The sequence below is a fragment of the Triturus cristatus genome, chromosome 6, assembly GCF_964204655.1.
Source record: "Triturus cristatus chromosome 6, aTriCri1.1, whole genome shotgun sequence".
NCBI classification, from domain to species: Eukaryota; Metazoa; Chordata; class Amphibia; order Caudata; family Salamandridae; genus Triturus; species Triturus cristatus.
Window position 1 is genome coordinate 1,637,211,020 of NC_140589.1, and position 19,437 is coordinate 1,637,230,456.

Sequence of the window (19,437 nt, forward strand, 5' to 3'; positions counted from 1 at the left end):
CACCAGTGGGTGAACTTTTCACCAGTGTCAAGAAGGGCAATGTCAGTTTGCATGTTTGAGTTTCCACAAAAACACTTGTTAAGAGTCATAATCCAGCTGGAATCGAACTAGGGACTCCTGTACACCTTCCCTCTTCTTACTGTCCTGAGTTCTGAAGAAGATCTAGAGTGACCAGGCCCACTTCATCCTGGTGGCCCTGGACTGGTGCCTGGAACTCCTGAGCATGTGTCATCTGAAGAGGCTGACACTTTGAGGGAACCTCCTGTCTCACCAACAGGGCAGGGTCTTCCAACCAAATCTATGCAACTTACACACATGGTGACAATTGACTGTGTTTGATTTGCCAACTGAGATAGTGGATATAATCTTTGCCATTTGTTGCCTTTTCACGAATTCCATTTATCCTGGGACCTAGTTTGGTGCCCGAAATACAGACCCTTCATAGGCAAAGCTGTTGGATGTCCTTTAATTTTTTTGTCTTTAGCCCAACCAGGCCTTACAGTGGGCAATATATAGGTCATTTGTCAGCCCTTTCTGCATTTGTGGAACTAGCCGTCCTCCTTCAAATCACCTGCTGTGCTGAAATTTATCAGAGGTTTGACACGTTTCCTCCCAAGCAGTTTGTGAAGTCACTGTGGGAATCTGCTTTTCCTGACCATGAAAACTGTCTTCTTCATTGTTATTTCGTCAAGTCATCATGTAAGTAAGTGGACTACAGTCACTCCCAGTGCAACCGCCCTACTCCACCTTTTTTCCAGACAAATTGGTTCTAAGGTCTTGGGCTGTCTTCTTACTCCATCACTCTATCAACATACTTTGCTCCTCCTCACCCCTTAAAAGAGGAGGAGAGGCTTCATCAGTTGGATCCCAAGAGGGCTTTAAGTTTTACATGTTATTCCAAGGGTCATCGAGTGGATGATTAGCTTTTTTTGGGCTTTTCTCAAGCAGGGAAAGGGAAGAATGTGCAGAAGAGAACCTTTTCGAGGTGGATAGTCCTTTGCATTAAGATCTGCTACATACTGGCCAAGAAGCATCACTTTGATAGTCTGACAGCCTATTTCATCAAGGCTAAGGGTGCTAACACTGTATTGGTGCAAAGAGTGCTTGTCCTTGCTATTTGTCATTCTGCAACGTGGGCAGCTGTGCATAACATCAACAAGCGGTACTGCCTTGACATCTGAGTGTGGCAGGAAGGACACTACGACCGCTCTGTTCTATAAGATATTTTGGTCTGAGTCCACTCCATAGACCCTCAACCTCGGGGAGGTATTGCTTTGGTATCTACTCTAAGGTGAGAATCTGTGGATAGAAGTATCCTTCAGAAGAACACATTACTTACCTTTCTGGTGGATACTCCATCTAACCGTAGGTTCCTTAGTGCCCTCCTGCCTTTCCATTCTATGAGGTGGCCTCTTTTTAACGCCTAAAATATCCCGATTTAGTTATTGTTGGACTTGGCTCTCTCTGCAGGGCCACTCACAAACTTTTTGTCTTCACCCTTCCTGTTTTCTTAACCAGTTTTTGTTGTCTTTTAAGACTCTGTGCACTTTACTTCTGATAACCAGTCCTAAAGTGCTTTTGGTCACGTCTTTAAACATGGTAAAATTGGTTTACACCCAATTGAAGCATTTCATTTGACTTATAAGTCCCTAGTAAAGTGGTACTACAGGTACCCAGGGCCTATAAATGAAACGCTACTAGTGGGCCTGCAACACTTATTCTGCCACCCTCTTAAGGAGTCTTGGAAAACGTGTCTCAGGTCTGCCATTGCCGCCTGTGTGCAGTCTTATTTCGAACCGGCAAAATAAACATTTTGCCAGGCCTAGACCTTCCTTTTTATTGAGTATAAGTCACCCCTGGGGTAGGCCCTAAACCGCCCATAGGGCAGGTTGCAGTGTATTTTAAAAGTTGGACAAGTCATTTTAAGATTTACATGTCCTCTTTGTAAAAAAACTCTTGAATTCGTTTTTTTCTACATGTCCTCTTAGTGAAAAACTCTTACATTTGTTTGTCACTACTGCCATGCCTACCTTTCCATAGGATAACATTGGGTTACCTTATCATGTTTTATAAGTGATAACTTTTGCTTGGGAACAGGTAGAAATGTTATGTTTTATCTCTAGAGAATGGTAATTTAAAATCCTCTTTTATTGTAAAGTCGAAGTTTAGGTCACAATTTTGAAAATGCCACATTCAGAAAGTTGTCACATTCTTATCCTAGCTATTTGGTGCCTGCAGTCTGTGTCCAGGGTTATGTGACTAGGTGTAGTAGCAGTTGGCCTTTGTGCATTGCTCACAGACAGTGCCATAAAGGGAGAATGCGTGTTGGCAGGATGGGCCATCCTGACAAGTGTGTCACCTACCACGCTTACATTCCAAAGGAGCCGCCTCCACACACTCACAAAGAACTTCACATTAGCCTTTTGTGACTACAGACATGCTTGGACCAGAGCAGGAAGGAAGGAAGTTCCAGAACCATATCTGGGTAGTAGACTAGAAGTTTCTCCCATTTCAAAGATGGTACAAGGTATAAATATGGGACCCTCGGACCAACTTTTTTTAGTGCTCTTTTGAACTTGTGGATAGTACAGAAGGAGGACTGCCTTGCTGCTTGAGGCCTCTCCTGCTGCCTGAGAAGGAAGACTGGACCTGCTCCCTTCATCCCAATCTACCTAAAGTTACTCCAAGGGTCAGCTGCCTGCCATTCTCTTCAGTCTTCAGGGCTGCAGGGACATAACGCGCTCCAGAGGCCTCCCTACAGCTTCCCACCTGACCTGCTGCATCTGGACCTGCATGAACCTGCTACTGGAGCTGCCTGAACCCTGCTGGCTTCTGCAAGAGTGAGTCCATGGTCCCCAAGAGGCGCCTCCCGAGGTTCTGGGTCCTTGGTTGGTATCAGAATGCACTCCACTGAACATAACATGACTGAACAGGCACATTTGCACCAAGATCTTGCCGCCTGCCAATGCGAAGCTCTAGTGAACCCGTCTCTTCACTCTACAGCGACCGCTAGTGATTACCAGCAATGCGAGATCTGCTCTTTGCGCTACAGCCTGTTGTGACTACCAGTGCGATGCGCCAACAACAATCGACAGCGACGCCCTGCAGAATCTTCACGCTACAGCAAAGCCAGACCTGCTCCTCGTGCTACAGCGACGACCATCTGCAATGCTCTCCTGCTTCTCGTGGCCTCCTCTACAACAAACTGGTCTCTTTGTGGAAGGCTTTGAGAAGGTAATTTTTTCAGCGGGGCTAACCTGGTCCCTGTATCCAGCCTGCGATCCATCGCAATAGGCCTGAATGTGTGACTTTCACCCGGTCTCGAACGACCAGATAACTGAGAGTGCCTTTTTGTGCTTTTAGTCACTAAATTCACCTAAAATATTTGAAACTGCATTTCTCCGATTGTACTTATTGGATGGATGTTTGTCCTTTTTGTATTTAATAATTAATTACATTCTACTCTATTTTTCTAAATTGGTGGGAATATTTCTTTTTTACTGTTTGTGTGCTGCATAAATACTTTCCACATTGCCTCCAAGTTAAGCCTGAGTGCTTTTATGTCTGGCTACCAGAGGATTAAGCATAGGTTTGTGACTTTTGAGGTTCACACTGAAAATAATTGTGACTATTGCTTGAGAATCACACCCTCCTCATCCAACCACCCAGTTTCTCACAGTGATCAGCACACCTTTATAAACAATTGTTTGCACTTACGTTTGAGGATGCAGAAAGGGAAAAGACAGAATTCCCATAACTTCCGGAGCAGTGTGGAATCAGCATGTCGCCACACAGTGCCACCTAGCAGTGTGCATGAGCACTGCGGCGTAAATGTCCATATTCAGTTTGGCACAAGGGGAATTTTCGAAGGTGAGGAATCTGAAGTTGGATAGATTATCCACCAGAAGGAGCACCACCCAAAAATGTACTTATTCTTTCCTTCCCAACCACTTAATAAAATGTTGGTATCTTGTACTAATATTGAGTCATTGTTTTACATTTTGAATACATATTTGGTTCACATTGTAATTTTTAATTTTTATCCATACAGGCTTTACTTGGTTCAGAACCAAAAAATTGCAAGGATGGACTGTTGAAAAGGACAATGAAGGAACTGATCTCTTTGGCTATGCCTCTGAATGAGCCACAAAGTACAATCCCGCAGGTAATGTTCCCGAGTAACAACCTTCGGATTTATTTAACCCACTACAGTAGATACAAAAAAGAAGTTCACTTTGATAATTTGTATATATATGTCACTTAGAGTATCTTTTAAATGTGATATTGTTTCCATCTGTGCCTGCTCTTCCTTCTGAAAAACGAAAAGTGATATTGTAGATGTGGTCGACCACTTGCTTCTAAGTTTTTCTAAAATGCTTTGCAACACTGAGAACATGTAAATTGGTGAATGCAATAACATATTTACTGTTTCATTCGAAGTCAACCATTTAGCACTTAGTTGTAATGATTATTTAACTGAGGTTTGCAAACCAGAATCCGCCTGTTTAGGGATTCAGCCATTGAGATGGAAATTTGCGTTTGATTTCTAACCCCTAGCAACCGGACCCACCCCCCCCCCCCCCTCACTCGGTGCTATCCGAGCCTATGTGGTAGCAAAACCATTCTAGGAGGCTCTTCATGCAAGCTGGTTAGCGTCTGAGCAGCTAAATGAGCCTGAACGCAGTGGCCAACCAGAACGGCTGAAAGCAAACTATATTTCAGCCAAAGTGGATGGCAGGCTTGCGTCAACTCACATTGGTTCTGTGATGAGGTCAGTCGAACTGGCCTCAGAACAGCCAGTTTGCTTGTCTCATGCATGCAGACGTTTTTCTGTCAGTAGTGCAAGCTCAGAAGGCTGAAAGTCATCTCACGTGTGACTGAGGGAGGACTACAAGGCACTTACATGGCAAGACTGCTCCCCTGATACAATAATAGAAATCATTGTCAGCTTGTCAAAGAAATTGCTACCGTGATCCCCAGATACTAAAACGTTACTGCTCTTCCATCATTTTTTGATTCTTTTCAGCAAGGAAATGATTAGTTTACTTGTCACTAGTATTTGTCATGGTTGAAGAAGCAGGCTAAAACTGTTGGGCCTGCTACAGGGAAGTGTTACACACTCTACTCAGTATCCATGCTTATCCTCTCTGGGTCTGACATCTGATTAAACAAGCATTTGCAATGCAATAGGTCTCGCATTTGTGAGAGTCTGAGCTTTTGGCATTGTAAATGACAATGCCTTTTATTTATGTGTTTTGATAACCTGCAAGGGTAAGTAAGGAATTTAAGTACAAATTGCATGTTTACACACTGCTTGCAGGTTTTCAAAACACATAAATAAAAGCCATTATCATTTACAATGCCAATAAGTCAAACTATTGAAAATGCATGCCAGAGCTATTGGCTTTGCCAATGTGTGTGTAAGCTATGTTCTAGAGCAGGGTAAGCATTACAACTGACTAATTTGGGAGTTTAGGTGTGGTTACACTCTGATAATTTACAGTTGCAAAGAAAATAAATTCCTGACCTAGTTAAAATAATTTCTAGTGATTTAGCTTACTTCAAGCATTCCATCCTTTACTTTTCGTCTTGTCTAATCATGACTGGCACCAAAGAAAATACTTATGGTATCGACAACCACTGGAATTCACAGTAAAAAAAAGACACTAAATCCACCCAAAAAACAGGCTCAGTTCAATTGTCTCAGTGGCAAAAAACAAACAAATCGAAGTTGTTAAAATAATTTCTCGTGATTTACAGTTTTGGTGTGCTAGTATGCTGCAGGTGGTTGCTGTTGACATGCTTTCCCCGAACGTTTAATGCAACACAATGAAAGAAGCATATCTATTCTCAAACTGGCATTTTATCATAATTTCACGCGAGTTAAGCGTTGGGTGCTGTCATGCACAATGAATGTACGTAAGGAAAGTAACCAGCACCAACCAAAGCAAATTAACCTTCTTTCCTCTGATTTTCTACCAAATTTGGGATGGGGGGATATGCCTACAAGAAAAATCTGTACAAAAAGGGGTGGTGATGGATGGAGCATCAGAACCAATCAAACACTCACACCCAGTCAACAGATCTGGGTTTGATCCATCACCGTTCTTTAGCCCACTCTGCCACCCCAGTTCAGACATGGCCATATGCAAATCAGTCTGACCCTGTGCCTCATGGGAACAGTCGAGCCCGAACTGCCAAGCCATGCCTTCCCTGGACCGGAAACAAGCTTCCTAGGACCGGTTTCTGGCATTTCAGCCGTCTTCAGCCAGGCTTGCTTGAATCCAGTGGCAAAGTGAGCAAGGGACTCACGTCTGAGCATACCCTGCCAACTTATGGCAAACAAAGCGGTACAAAAAGGGGTGGTGATGGATGGAGCATCAGAACCAATCAAACACTCACACCCAGTCAACAGATCTGGGTTTGATCCATCACCGTTCTTTAGCCCACTCTGCCACCCCAGTTCAGACATGGCCATATGCAAATCAGTCTGACCCTGTGCCTCATGGGAACAGTCCAGCCCGAACTGCCAAGCCATGCCTTCCCTGGAAAAATCTGGCAGGGACAAAGAAGAAAGAGAGAAAGAAAGTATGTAGACCTTCAGGCAGTGATGACATCCCTCTGACCCAGAATCGACTGTTCACTACACTATGCCAATGGTTCATGCTTGCCTAACCAATGTAAATAAGTATTTGTTAGGAAAGCAAGGCTAGGTCACCCAACCAAGCATAACCAAGCAAGGATTTCGTACTGTGTTTGCGTAAGATGCCTGAGGGATCAGTTTTCTATGAAACTTGAGGGTAAATAGGATGGGTTGTATGGTGCTTCATTCTCTAAACAGTTTCAATCTACAGAAACGTACCACTAGGTGATGCACAGATAAAAGCCTACAAAAGTTAAGCAATTAACAAACTGCACACATTCGCCGTTTCAGAGTCCCTAGTCTAACTCATAATGACTGCAATAACAAGTAAAAGTCCGGAAGAACATCATTGTCACTGAAAGTTTTTTTTTTTATTTGGCATGTGATCATGACCTCCAAAACTCTTCTTGTCGCGCAACCGCGTGGCAGAGATACTATAGTATACAGTCAGGCGATGTGAGTAAAGACGACAAAGAAGTGTGGTGCAAGCCTCGTTTTGAAGAATATTCGGGGCGTCATTCTACATTTCCTTGTTCAGATGGAATATTTGCTTGATAACTGATGGCCATTTTTTAATGTGTGTGCTTTGATTGAAAATAGATGGACTATAGAAGGGAAAGAACCTAGTTTTTGTATAGTTCTAAATGTAATAGTTATGATAATTTTTTCCCATTTTGCACAGAAATGTTTGCTTTTGCAAACCTATACACATATAGTACTAAAGCATCCATGCATTTTTAAACAGTTGGTTAGAAAATAAGACACAAAGCAATTCTTTATTAATATATTTTTTATAGCTTTGTTGTTGCCTGTACCGACCTTTCCTTTTGTGGTCCGTAAAATATCCCTATAGCAAGATGGCCACAGGCTTTTGCTGACCAGTCTTTCTTCAGTTCCTGTGGGCTCCTAAGTGATGCCTGTTTCAGAGTGTTACCCCCAGAGGTGGGTGTTTTTGAACAGGCAGTGCTCAGAGAGTTAAATCTATCGAATTCAATAAGAACGAGAAAACCTTTCTTCAATCTAACTACAGCGGAAAACAAGGCCCTTAAAGAACTTAAGGATGAGAAATCAGTAGTAATAAAACCAGCTGATCAGGGCGGGGCGATAGTTATCCAAGATCTAGATACCTATAATGCCCAATGTCTCCTCCTTTTGAATGACAGAAGGAATTATACCATACTAGAGAGGGATCCCACAGAAGAACTTAGGACCCAAATTGCCTCACTACTAGAGGAAGAACTGACGAATGACTGGATTAGCCAAAAAGAGGCAACATTTTTGTGCAATGAACAGCCAACTGTACCTTATTTTTACACCTTACCTAAGGTACATAAATCTACACGACCACCACCGGGGCGGCCCATTGTTTCTGGTGTAAATTCAGTCCTGCAACCTCTGTCCAAATTTTGTGATTTTTATTTGCGTCCGATTGTACAAAAGATGCCTGCGTACCTTAAGGATACTAGAGAGGTATTGAACCTCATTAAAGATCTGGATTTTGATGAAGATAAAGACTTACTAATTGGGCTGGACATAGAATCTTTGTACACGAACATCCCCCAACAGGAGACCCTGAGGGTGATTGAGAATATACTTTTCTCAGAGGACTGGAGTTTCCAGACACCAAGGGCTTTTATACTCTGCCTCTTGGAATTGGCGCTCACAAAGAATTTCTTCAAGTTTGAGGACAAATTCTATTTACAGACCCACGGTACATCTATGGGGAGCTCTTGTGCCCCCAGTCTAGCATGTCTTTATGTATCAAAGTTCGAGGAAGAAGTAATTTTTCAACCGTCGAATCCCTTTCAGAACAACATAAGGGTTTGGCATCGGTACATAGATGATGTTCTTATCATCTGACGGGGAGACAGAGTTTCGGCAGACACCTTCCTTACCTGGCTGAATCTAAGGAATCCTTTCCTGTTTTTCACTGGAACGATTACAAATGAGACCCTCCCCTTCCTCGATCTGAATATCAAAGCCGAGGGAGGTGCTCTGATTAGTAATGTGTTCCATAAAGAAACTGATAGGAACAATTTACTATCTTTTCTGAGCTTCCACCCACGGGCTCTGAGGGAAAATCTTCCCTACGGACAGTTCCTGCGTCTTCGCAGGAACTGTTCCCATGTGGAGGACTATAAAAAGGAAGCAGAAATTCTAAGTGAAAAACTCAGGAGTAGAGACTATCCCGAGATTGTAATCAAGAAAGCTCAAAAAAACGCGTGAGATGGACGCCGCTCTGTCTCCCTAGCCCCCGCATTCCTGTATGCTCCTGCGACATGCGACTTTGTCGCTTCTGCCTTGCCCCCCTCCCCCCCCTCTGTCTACCCGGGTTGGTTTACTCCCTCGATACGAGGAGCACATGTTTCTGCCATTAACCTCCTCTGCCTTGTGAGTTTGATGTTTTCTGTTTTTCAAAAATATGAAACCTTTCCTGTTTGTTTAGGGACTGCGGCTGTGGCTGACTGCGATGATTAGCACTTTAGTAACTCTTTTGCTGCTTCATTGATGTGCATGTTAAGTCGTGCCTATGTTTACACTGCGTTTCGCGGCCGGCCTGTTGGTTGTAGGCCCATACTTGTATCTTTTCGGAATTGTAATAAAGGTTTTAAAAAAAAAAAGAAAAGAAAAAAAAAAAGAAAGCTCAAAAAAGAGCTAGGAATTGTAATAGGGATGTCCTTCTAGAGACTAACACGAGAGAGTCAACGGAAAGGAGTATTTGTGTTACTACATATAATACATCCTCGAATCACCTCAAAAAAATCATCCAGAAGAAATGGCAGATCTTAAATTCGAATGGGCTGAACCAACCTGTCCCCTTATTCGCATTTAAGAAAAGTGCAAGCATTAAGAACATTATTGTGAACACTCGCCCGAGACCAGATAGGGACGTAGGTTGTTTGCGTATTGGCCATCAGCTTTTACCACCAGTTGTTGGGCATTATGCTTGTGGCTATTGCAGAGCCTGTCCCCTGTCAATTAATGGGAAAAATATTGACATTGGTCTGAACAGTCCCTGGGAACTCAGACAACATACCACGTGCAATACTGAAAATGTGATCTATGTCTTGAAATGCCCTTGCGACTTATTGTACGTTGGCATGACAACTCGGAAAATAAAAGTTCGTATTTTGGAACACATGAGTACCATACGTTGTGGTAAATCCAATACGAGACTTACTGCCCATTTCCTTGAGCAGGAACACAATGAGAAGGACCTGAGATGGGTAGTGGTGGACAAACCATTCATACCACAGAACACAAATGACATCTCGAGCTTCCTTTTAATGAGAGAACAGAGATGGGTAGAACGATTGAAGAGTCACACCACAGGATTAAACTATGGAATCCCGTGGTTCCAGTTATATGGAATCATGCAACTATAAATGGGTTTCTGGGAAATAGTAAATGGGTTTCATCCAAGGAGATGTTGAACTAGTCAGTTGATCCACTCCTTTGTATTATTCCCTCGTGATATTGTGGGAGTATAAATATAAATTTTACCCAGTAAAGAAGTTCGATATGCGAGCACATTGAAGTTAAATACATTTTCCCTAGTTGATAAGAATACTTCTGCTATGTTAGCAAGGCAGGATTAGAGGAGATCAGGAACTCCAAAATGGCCGCCATGAGAACTGATGCGGGCGATAGAGATCTGAGGGCCTCTTTCTATGTTGGAAAAGTAAAGAGCACGTTGGGTAACGCGCAGACTGGGCGTTCAGGGATCAGCGTGCACGATAACACCACTTCTTTAAATGGGGGCTTGATGTGAGGCACCCGTATCGTCGGAGGACGGACGTGGGGAGTAAGGAGACAGTGTCTCTTTGGAGTAGTAAGTGCATATGTGACATCCCTGTTGTGCGAATTAGTTATTTGAAGTGTGAGTGTCGTTTGGCCACCCTGCCACATTCTGCAGTGCCCTGAGTACCGCACTCGAGAAAAAGTTGAACAATGAAATGAGTAATAGGGCAACTGGATATGGCCGTACAATAGGACTGGTCTGCGTGGTTAAGATGATTGAGTGTGAATTTATCTCGACACAAATGAGTGTTTTGATAGTGACGCTCCTTCCTTATACAGAGTGTGACGACAAGAGCACCGTCCCCCGCTGTCCCGGGTTTAGAACATTACTCGTAAACTCTTGTGAGTATATCAGGTCCCATTGGGTGTGGGTCACTTTCGCAGGACAGATTGACTAATAACATGTGATTTTACACGTGGATTACACGGAAAGAGATACGGTGATAGATATGGACCGTTTTTAATCTTAAAGTTCTGTATATACACATGTAGATGGATCTGACACTCATACACTTGGTGAGGTGGGTTCTGTTGGTTGCGGTGTCCACTGACTTGGGGTTTTGGTTCTGTTAGAAGGTGAGGCTGCATTGGAGATTATAGATCACGTTAAAGGATGCGTGGGAAATACAATGAGTATTGTGAATAAACATGAGAAGAATGAGATTGGAGATGACGATCCATTTTCTTTCTCTTCTTTTGTTGTAGATATGTTTATCCTCTTGGAAATTCCAAAATAGAGTGACGCGGGGGTAATTCCCCCATTGAAAAACTTAAAAAATACCCGAATAGGGGTATAGACCAAACAATAGGGACCAACACCCTGATGAATGCCAGAGTGACCCAGTTGGGCACATAGAAAACTGGCAGAAACATGTTGGTTTTAGCAGTGGGGATGGTAGGGTCGTTACCTGCCCTGGATACCCCATCTTGTTTATTTTAATCCTGCCAGAGGTTGACAAGAGTAAAGTTTGAGGGTCAACCCCGAGACAGTTTTAGATTTTTTTCTGCACTTCTTTTGGTCCCTTTCTCTTGGAGACTATTTGTTTCCTTTTTCTCAGAATTACACTCTTGTTTTTGTTCTGTTTGTTTTTTCCTTTATACTTTACCCTCACCACTTTCCTTCATCATTTATTCTAAACAATTGCGCTCCACCCAAGGTGTTGGTCTGCACCTAGGTGTATGATGCGGCCCAATGATGAAGCATGACACTTTCGAGTGTGTGAGGGCAGTATTAAAATATCTATTGATTTTCCCACTTACAGCGTCCAGTATTGTCTTATCTGTTTTTTGATTGCTTCTCTGTTGTGTGAGATTAAGTCTATTTGAGGGAGTCAGAGACAGCTTTATCCCTCGTCTCTCCTTTATTGTGTTTTGTGGCTCCTAAGTGATGCCTGTTTCAGAGTGTTTAAGCTAATGCTATAATGTAAATTTACTGCGGAACAGAGAGGCGGCGAGGGGTACGTGGTTAATGCAATTACAGTTTACAAGGGCAGAGGATGTGTCGGGAACGCCCAGAGCTGCTGACTTTAGCCTTAGTCAACCGAATTCTAGTCTCGGCATCAGCTTAATATCCTTTGTTTCTGGTCAAATCACTTGATGCAAGAATACGATGACCGGTAATCTTGGCTGATTGATTCCGACTGTTTGCCCGCAGCAGCACAAACAGTATAAAAACAAGCATGAATGGCGTGAAGCGGGCGCCACAAGAGGTTCGGAGGTAGCGGCCTCCATTTTGCAGGAAAACCAGCCTGCAATTTGAACAAAAAAATATTTGCAATGCAATAGGTATCGCAGTTCAATGCGAGACCTATGGCACTGGAAGGACGGCCGCCATTGTCCCGGCTGCTTACTGCAGGCACGACGTGCTTTTCTTACATTTAAACATGTCGTGCATGCAGTAAGACAAAGTCAATAATGGTGCTTACAGACTAAATGAAACCTGGTCATGTACTTAACTGAATTAGGGAGATGGCAGTTGTGTGCAGAACTCCATACTCTCTGCCACATCCCCCAAACTTACAGTGATGTCCCCGTGTGCAGTAAAACACGTGGCGAAAGAATGCATTATGAAAGTGAAAGTATGCATGGCGCGCTGTCAATATATACAAAACAAGCTACCGAAACAAAGATGGCGTGGGCCAGTTGCCATGGGCTTTCCCAAAAGGCGAAAGGGCGGTAACAACAAAGCCCGATATTCAATCACGCGTCACCGTTTACCATAACGGATGACGTAAGCCAATCGGAAAGAGGGGCAAGGATTTAAGTCGCTTTCTAAATCTTGTTTACTATAGCTCTCGCAGGCGAGGAGCGCATGCTTGCTCCAACGCCAGGTGAGACCTAAAAACGAGGGCACTTTTTCTTCAGTCAGAGAAGCCACCAGGGGCTGAAAAACATTCTCCACCTACGCTTCATGTTTGGTGGGACTGGAAAATCTTTGCCATGTAAGCTACATTGTCCTATACTGTGCCAGTGAAAGCCCCATCTCCAATTTAGGAGGCAGAATCCCAGATAAGTGACATATCTGCAAAGATTACTTTAACGGCCGGGCTTTTTTGTGGGCTGGGTCCTGCCGGTGCTCAGCACTGGCAGTTTTTTAAAAGTAGGTGCCGAGACGAACCCCTATTGGGCTCTCCATTTTTACCATCAGGGTGGCGAAAAATGAAACCCTTAACTCTGCAATAATACAACCCGTCACTGCGTTTGATGTAACTTAAGAGTCTCATTTTTCAGTTTTATATAGCGCACACTTGGAGCGCCAGTTACATTATACAAGGGCACATTCATTTCTTGAATCACAGGACCTCAGGCTCGAACCGGTTTCCTCAGCTCAAATGTCGGCTGCTCTAGTCTTATGCCACAACCTCGCCTACAAGAGCTAGTAGCATTTTCACTATTATATACAACAAAGTGACAGCTTTTGCTTATTTATCTTATGCATCTTACAACCATTGACCAAGCCAATAACCCTGGCTTGTTGTAGGTGTATTGTTACTTGGTGTGTTATATATCTGAATGAGTGGACAGAAGCAGCAAAATACCAGTGGGGCAGCACATTACCCTGAGCACAATTTTTAAGCTTAAGTGTTTTAAGCCACGCCCTTAATTACAGTTCTTTCATCCCACGTAAAGCCCTGTCTGCTGGTTTGTTTGCACTAAAACATATCAGGTAGGCAGTACCACAGGTGAATGGGTTGTTTGTCAAGAAATCAAAGTAGATCCAGTACCACTTACCTCTGACACTTCCCAGGATAGTGGTGAGTGAAAGCTGGGGAGATCCTCTGTGCATATTTCTTTTTATATATTTTAACATCTATTCCCTATTCGGGCCTTCTTTTCTCTAGATGCATATTCTTCTATTTGCCAAAGACAATTACTATTGTAAAGCCCCGCCCATCTAAGTTACTTGAAATTTGATTGCACTGTTGGTCATCTGCATATTCTCAAATGTCTTTCCAACCCAGCACTGCACTTACATCATGAACAATACATAAGCTTGGAGCCACCCAAATTGTGTTTCATTTTCAATCCATGAGTAGCCATTTTTAAAAAAATTTGGCCAGGTGTTAATTTGGCTCTGTTGGGGCCAGATGTTTCATGTTTGTCTTCAGGTTGGAACTCACCCTTTGTTACACCCCAGAATTGTAAGACTTCCAAAAGTTTGTTTATCGCTGCCATTGTGGTACATGCAGTCCGCATAAAGTCCTGCTTCTTTAGTTATTTGAAGACATAGTTAATATCTTACATTTTATCAGTCTGTTTAAACCGGATCTGAAATTAGACTTTTCGGAAACAAAAAGTTTGTTTGCATGCTTGAATTAATGTGCGCTATTCGTACGGATTTCTGTGTCGCTGTAACACATTTTCATTAGATGTGTCATGTGTGAATCAGTATCGTCTTCAGGAAGTTTAGATTGTTGCTAATAACTGACTTCTACTTGATTTTGATCCAGCCACGTGCAAACTTCACTGCTTTGAGCCAAACTGCACCTTGTGTGGTGCTCACATAGGGTCTGTTGTACTCCAAGGACACTATATTTCTTCAATGTTGGATCATTTTCCTGTGCACCTCTATTTCTGCTGGGTGATCATAAATTAAATCAATTCCCTTTTTATAGCAAATAAAAGTAGGTTCTTACACACTTCTTTCCGGTTCATGAATGTTGCATTTATTACTATTCTGCTTTGTTCCAAATGTAAATTCTTTATTTTCTCTGGATAGTATGACAATACAAATGTTAACACTTGTTTTGCATAATGCTTCATCAGGGGCATTAAAGTCAGTTAACCCCAATGCGTTATAAGCAATTCCTTTGCGGAAGGTTATGATTCACTCAAATGATTCTGAAAATAAAACGTAAATCAAAAAGAAAAGCCAAAACACAAATAAAAAAAAAATAAGAACGAAGCCCATGACATTTTACATTGACCTACAGTTTTTTACTGCCATTATATTTACATACATATTTTCCCACCTAGTTTTATAGACAAAAAGTGTTGCACTATAGTTCATAAAACACTTGATGTCATAATTGTGTGTTCCAGTATAGTTTGTGTAACTGATCTGTTTGCCTGATGTATATTAGAATCTACAGTTGCGACAGACTGAGGTGGAGTTTTGATCCCACTCCTGCGCTCCCAGTCCTCTCAGATTGTGACAAAACTTTCTTTTCCACAAAGTCTCCCTCAGAGGCTTCATCAGCTTTTGAGTCAGCTTCTGATCAGCCTGACAATGATGACTGAGACAATGGGGATGATGTACCCTGACAACATGACAAGGATGTCCTATACATGGACATGCAAGAAGCCAGGGGGCTGAATGTCTTCCTGGACCCAGGGTTTGTGTTGCTCATTGCACCCCCTGCAGAAGAGAGTGCATCTTTTGCTGTGGTGATTAGATGGGCAGCTGAAGTCCTGGGCTTACAGCTACCCTAATGGAAGTCAAAACCCCTTTACTGAAGTTTTGCTCCCACGGCCGCCTTCATCTGAACCCTTACTCCCATTTAATGAAGCCCTAACTGACACCCCTATTTGTACCTGGGCAAAGCCTTGCTCTTGCCCATCAATAAACAGGATGGTGGCTAGACGAGGCAACCTGGACTTCCTTACTCAGCATGTGACTCCTGAGTGTTTGGAGGTCCAAGCTTACATCAGTAAAGTTAACCCTAATGCATTTCCCACAACCCCTCTAGACAGAGAGACGTGAAGGATTTAGACAGCAATTTGATGCAGGTCTTTTGGGATATAGCCAGTGAAATCTTGCCGGTGGTTCTAGAGGAGGTCTGGGTGACTTTGGCTCAGACCAATCAAGACGCAGCCAAATATGCCATCTGGGTTGGACTGGACACTAGTGATTGCTTGGGGCATGTTTTGGGCACTAGTGTGGTGCGCCGCTGCCAAGCGAGGATGAGATGCAGTAGCTTTTCAGGAAATATGCAGGGGTCCCCTATGGATATGCTGTTTGATTTGGTCCTACTTTTTGGCAAAAAGGGTGATTCTGCCCTCAAATGCTTTCAGTGAATTCCTTGGGCCTTTCTATCCCCACACAAGAGTTTCCCAGCAGTTTAGACACTTTTGAGACTATTTCAGAGAGTTGGCATATAGGCGCTGCCACGACCCGCACCTCAACAGCAGTAACGCCAGTCCTTTTGTGGCCGGGGATCCCTCAGAGTACCAGGCCTCCTGGGGCAATGCTCCACTCAGTCCTCCACCCCTGTGGTATCAGCCTCAAAGCCACATTAGTTTGTCCTTAGAGATATTTAGCCACCCTGTGGGAGGAAGTAGCAGGCATTTTCTGCCAGGTTGGTGGACTATCGTCTCTTGATTGTCCACCCCTGCTATGCCCTACCATTCTTTTCCAATCCACCTCAACTTCCTCCCACATCAGAGTGGCTTTTGGAGGAGCACCTTTCCATCATTCTGCAAGAGTTGCAGGCTCTATTGACCAAAGGGATGATCGAGAAGCCTCATAAGTAGGGATGGGCTGCTACTCCCATTACTTCCTCATACCCAAGAATGGAGGACTTCATCCTATTTAAGATTTACACCCTCAGAATGCCTTCCTTTGAAAGGACAAATTCAGGATGCTCAGTTTGGCTCACATCCTGTCTGCTCTGGAACCAGGTGATTGATGAGGTTGTCTTAGGACCTGCAGGATGCATATTTTCATGTGCCCGCCCTCCTGTCCCACAAACTCTACTTTGGCTCAGGGTGGGCCTGGAGCATTTCTAGCTTGCTGTGCTCTCCTGTGGCCTTATCAGCATCCCTCAAGTGTTCACAAAAGTAATGTTGGTGGTTGGTTGTGGGGCACCTTTGAAGGTTGGGGATATCAGTTTTCCCCTAATCTGACAACTGACTGATGAAGGCCAGCTCACCACAATCAGTTGTGGATCACCTCCAGACGACCGCAAACCCTCTAACATTGATGGGGTTCTCTATAAATTAGTCGTAGTCACACCAGACTCCTTCCTTCAGGTTCTCCTTTATTGAGGCCTTTCTGGAGAAAATGCTGTTCAGGTCTTTTTCTCTGGGGCAGTCAGTTCAGGACAATTGGACTATGATCCTACTATTTTAGCGTTGGTGCTGGATCTTGGTGATACTGGCTTTTAGATGTCTGGGTCTGCTGGCCTTAATCATCCTGCTTGTCATATTCACCAGGTGGCATATGTGGGTTCTGCAGCAGCATCTGAAATTTCAGTGGGACTAGCACCAAGGTAACCAATCAGCTGGCGTCCAGGTTTCCAGGCATGGAAAGTGAGCGGACTGCTTTTGATTTTCTACCGGAGGATGTGACTGTCACCCTCTCATCCAGTGTTCCCTAAACAAAGTCCAACTACACCAAGCGCTGGGACTAGTTTGTTGACTGGTGTGGAGTCTGCAACTCAGACCCCTTACAAGCCAAAATGTTTGGTGTGCTACTGTTTATTTTGTCTCTAGCCCTGCAATGCCTTGCAGTTGGTACCATCAAAGGATATTTGGCTGGCCTTTCAGACAGTTTGAGTTTACCGGACCAACCATCCTTGTTTGAATCTCCTTGTTTGCCCCAGAGACACTACCTAGCCCTGAATGGACTGGTAGTTCAGTCCTTTACATACAATGTCCTACCTGCTAGAGTACATACAGGAGGAAAATTGTACCCACCAAGGGAATTAAGTGTTTGTATCTACACAGCAGCATTTGAGTAGAGGCTAACTCCCTGCAGACACTTTTCCATGATAATGTTTCCTTTTCTTGTAATGTTACTGAAATCAGCATCTGAATTCAATATACATTTTCAAAAGCTGAGGTGGGATTATTTTCACTGGAAGAAGAAGACCTCTATTATTACATTGTGGAATAGACTGCAAGGACTCGGGATGAAGAGCAGGAATTGAAGTGTTTGTGTGTATATAATGTGATATAATACAGTGCTGAAAGTGACTGATAATAGGATAATGAGTGGCCAAGATAACCAAAGGGTGGTGGCCCTCATGCCCCCTTTAAAGCTACTGTCACAGGTGAGTAACTTGGTTTTTGCCAAATGTAGTGTGAAAGAATAGTACAAAAGAAGGTATTTGTCTCAAAAAACCTAATGTTTAAGGTCGCAGAGTGCTTGACCTTATGTCTGTGTAGTTGCTTCTTATATCAGTAAGACTTTGGTGGCTGTGAAATTCAGACATTTATTTAAAATTTGAAGCACAGAGAAAAATATTTTTGCTTAGGTCTTCTGCACCTATATTTTTAGTGTATAAATGTAGCTGCTGATCCCAGGTAATTCAAGTATATTACATTTAGTGCTAAAAAAAAAATAGCAGACTATTAAGTATAGTGCAAAATATTTTGAGCAATTCTGTAATTATTAATTATGTTGTATCATATTTTTTAAAGGTTCATGCTCTAAATATTTTAAGAGCATTGTTCAGAGACACTCGTTTAAGCGAAAACATAATTCCGTATGTAGCAGATGGGACGCAAGCTGCGATTCTAGGGTTTACATCACCGGTCTGGGCAGTAAGTTACATTTTTTTTATATTGACTACTTTTGTGTAAGGATGTTGGCTACCTGTTAACCCATTTGATCGTGCAGTGAATATGATATGCTTTGTCTGTTCCCAGAAATATGGTAGATGACTGCTTTCCAACAGTCATCAACAAACTAGTATGATGCAACTCATGCCAACTGCCTTCAGCAATCCAAGTCCAGTAATGCAGTTCTTATAATCCCATCAGTCTGACATTTATCTAGAATTGTGTACTCGGAATTGGTGAAAGCATTGTCTTTTTTTTCGGAGATTTATATATTGCAAACTTGACCCAAAGGTATCTGAGCGCTATAAATGCGCCCCAGTTGCTTTACAGATGGACACGTTCTTTTTTTTTTTTAGTTAGGCACAGGGAGATTAAGTGATTTTCCCAGAATCACAGGATGTTGAGTGTCCCTCCCGAGACTCTAACCCCGTTCCCCTGTGGCGAGGTCGACCGCTCCAGCCATAAAGCCACATCCTCTTTGTTCTAAGTAATATTGCATTTTGTCTCTGAAGCACGCCACAAAAACAGACTATGTCGAGGGCAAGGATGCTTCCATATACATAGGCCACCTTTCGTTTGTTGTATGTTCTGACTTTAATGTGCTTACTCTGCATGTGTTAACACATTAAACCTAGATGTATTGGCTTTGCCATTGCTTGTTACTTCTTTGGTGCTTGTGTGTGTATATTATTTGGCATTTTTAAATTCTTGTCATGTTACAGCTCTAAAGGGCTTCACAAAGGAAATGAGAAGTTGATTAATACCATCAGGACGATGCTCGCTCATCCTGGAATCATATTCCTTCATACAGTTTACCACACACAGCTTGTTGGAAGAATCAAAATTGGGATAAAATATGGTGCCAGACATTTTTTAAGTTCTTCTAATGGTCTCACAATTCACCCGAAAGACATCATAAACTCTGTTACTTACCTCTAAAGCTTTAATGTCTGACACACGTCGACAGGAAATTAGACAGAGCAAGGAGG

At 43.0% G+C, this 19,437-nt stretch overlaps 1 protein-coding gene across 6 annotated transcripts in view; it reads left to right on the plus strand.

Annotated features, from left to right (window-relative positions):
- THADA (THADA armadillo repeat containing) overlaps window positions 1-19,437 on the plus strand; it is a 1,526,823-nt gene that overhangs the window by 522,885 nt on the left and 984,501 nt on the right. For all 6 annotated transcript variants that reach the window (XM_085612787.1, XM_085612792.1, XM_085612789.1 and 3 more), the window contains 2 exons: window positions 4,052-4,165; window positions 18,308-18,430. In XM_085612787.1, the coding sequence (XP_085468913.1) occupies window positions 4,052-4,165; window positions 18,308-18,430 (237 nt within the window). The remainder of the gene's footprint in view (window positions 1-4,051; window positions 4,166-18,307; window positions 18,431-19,437) is intronic.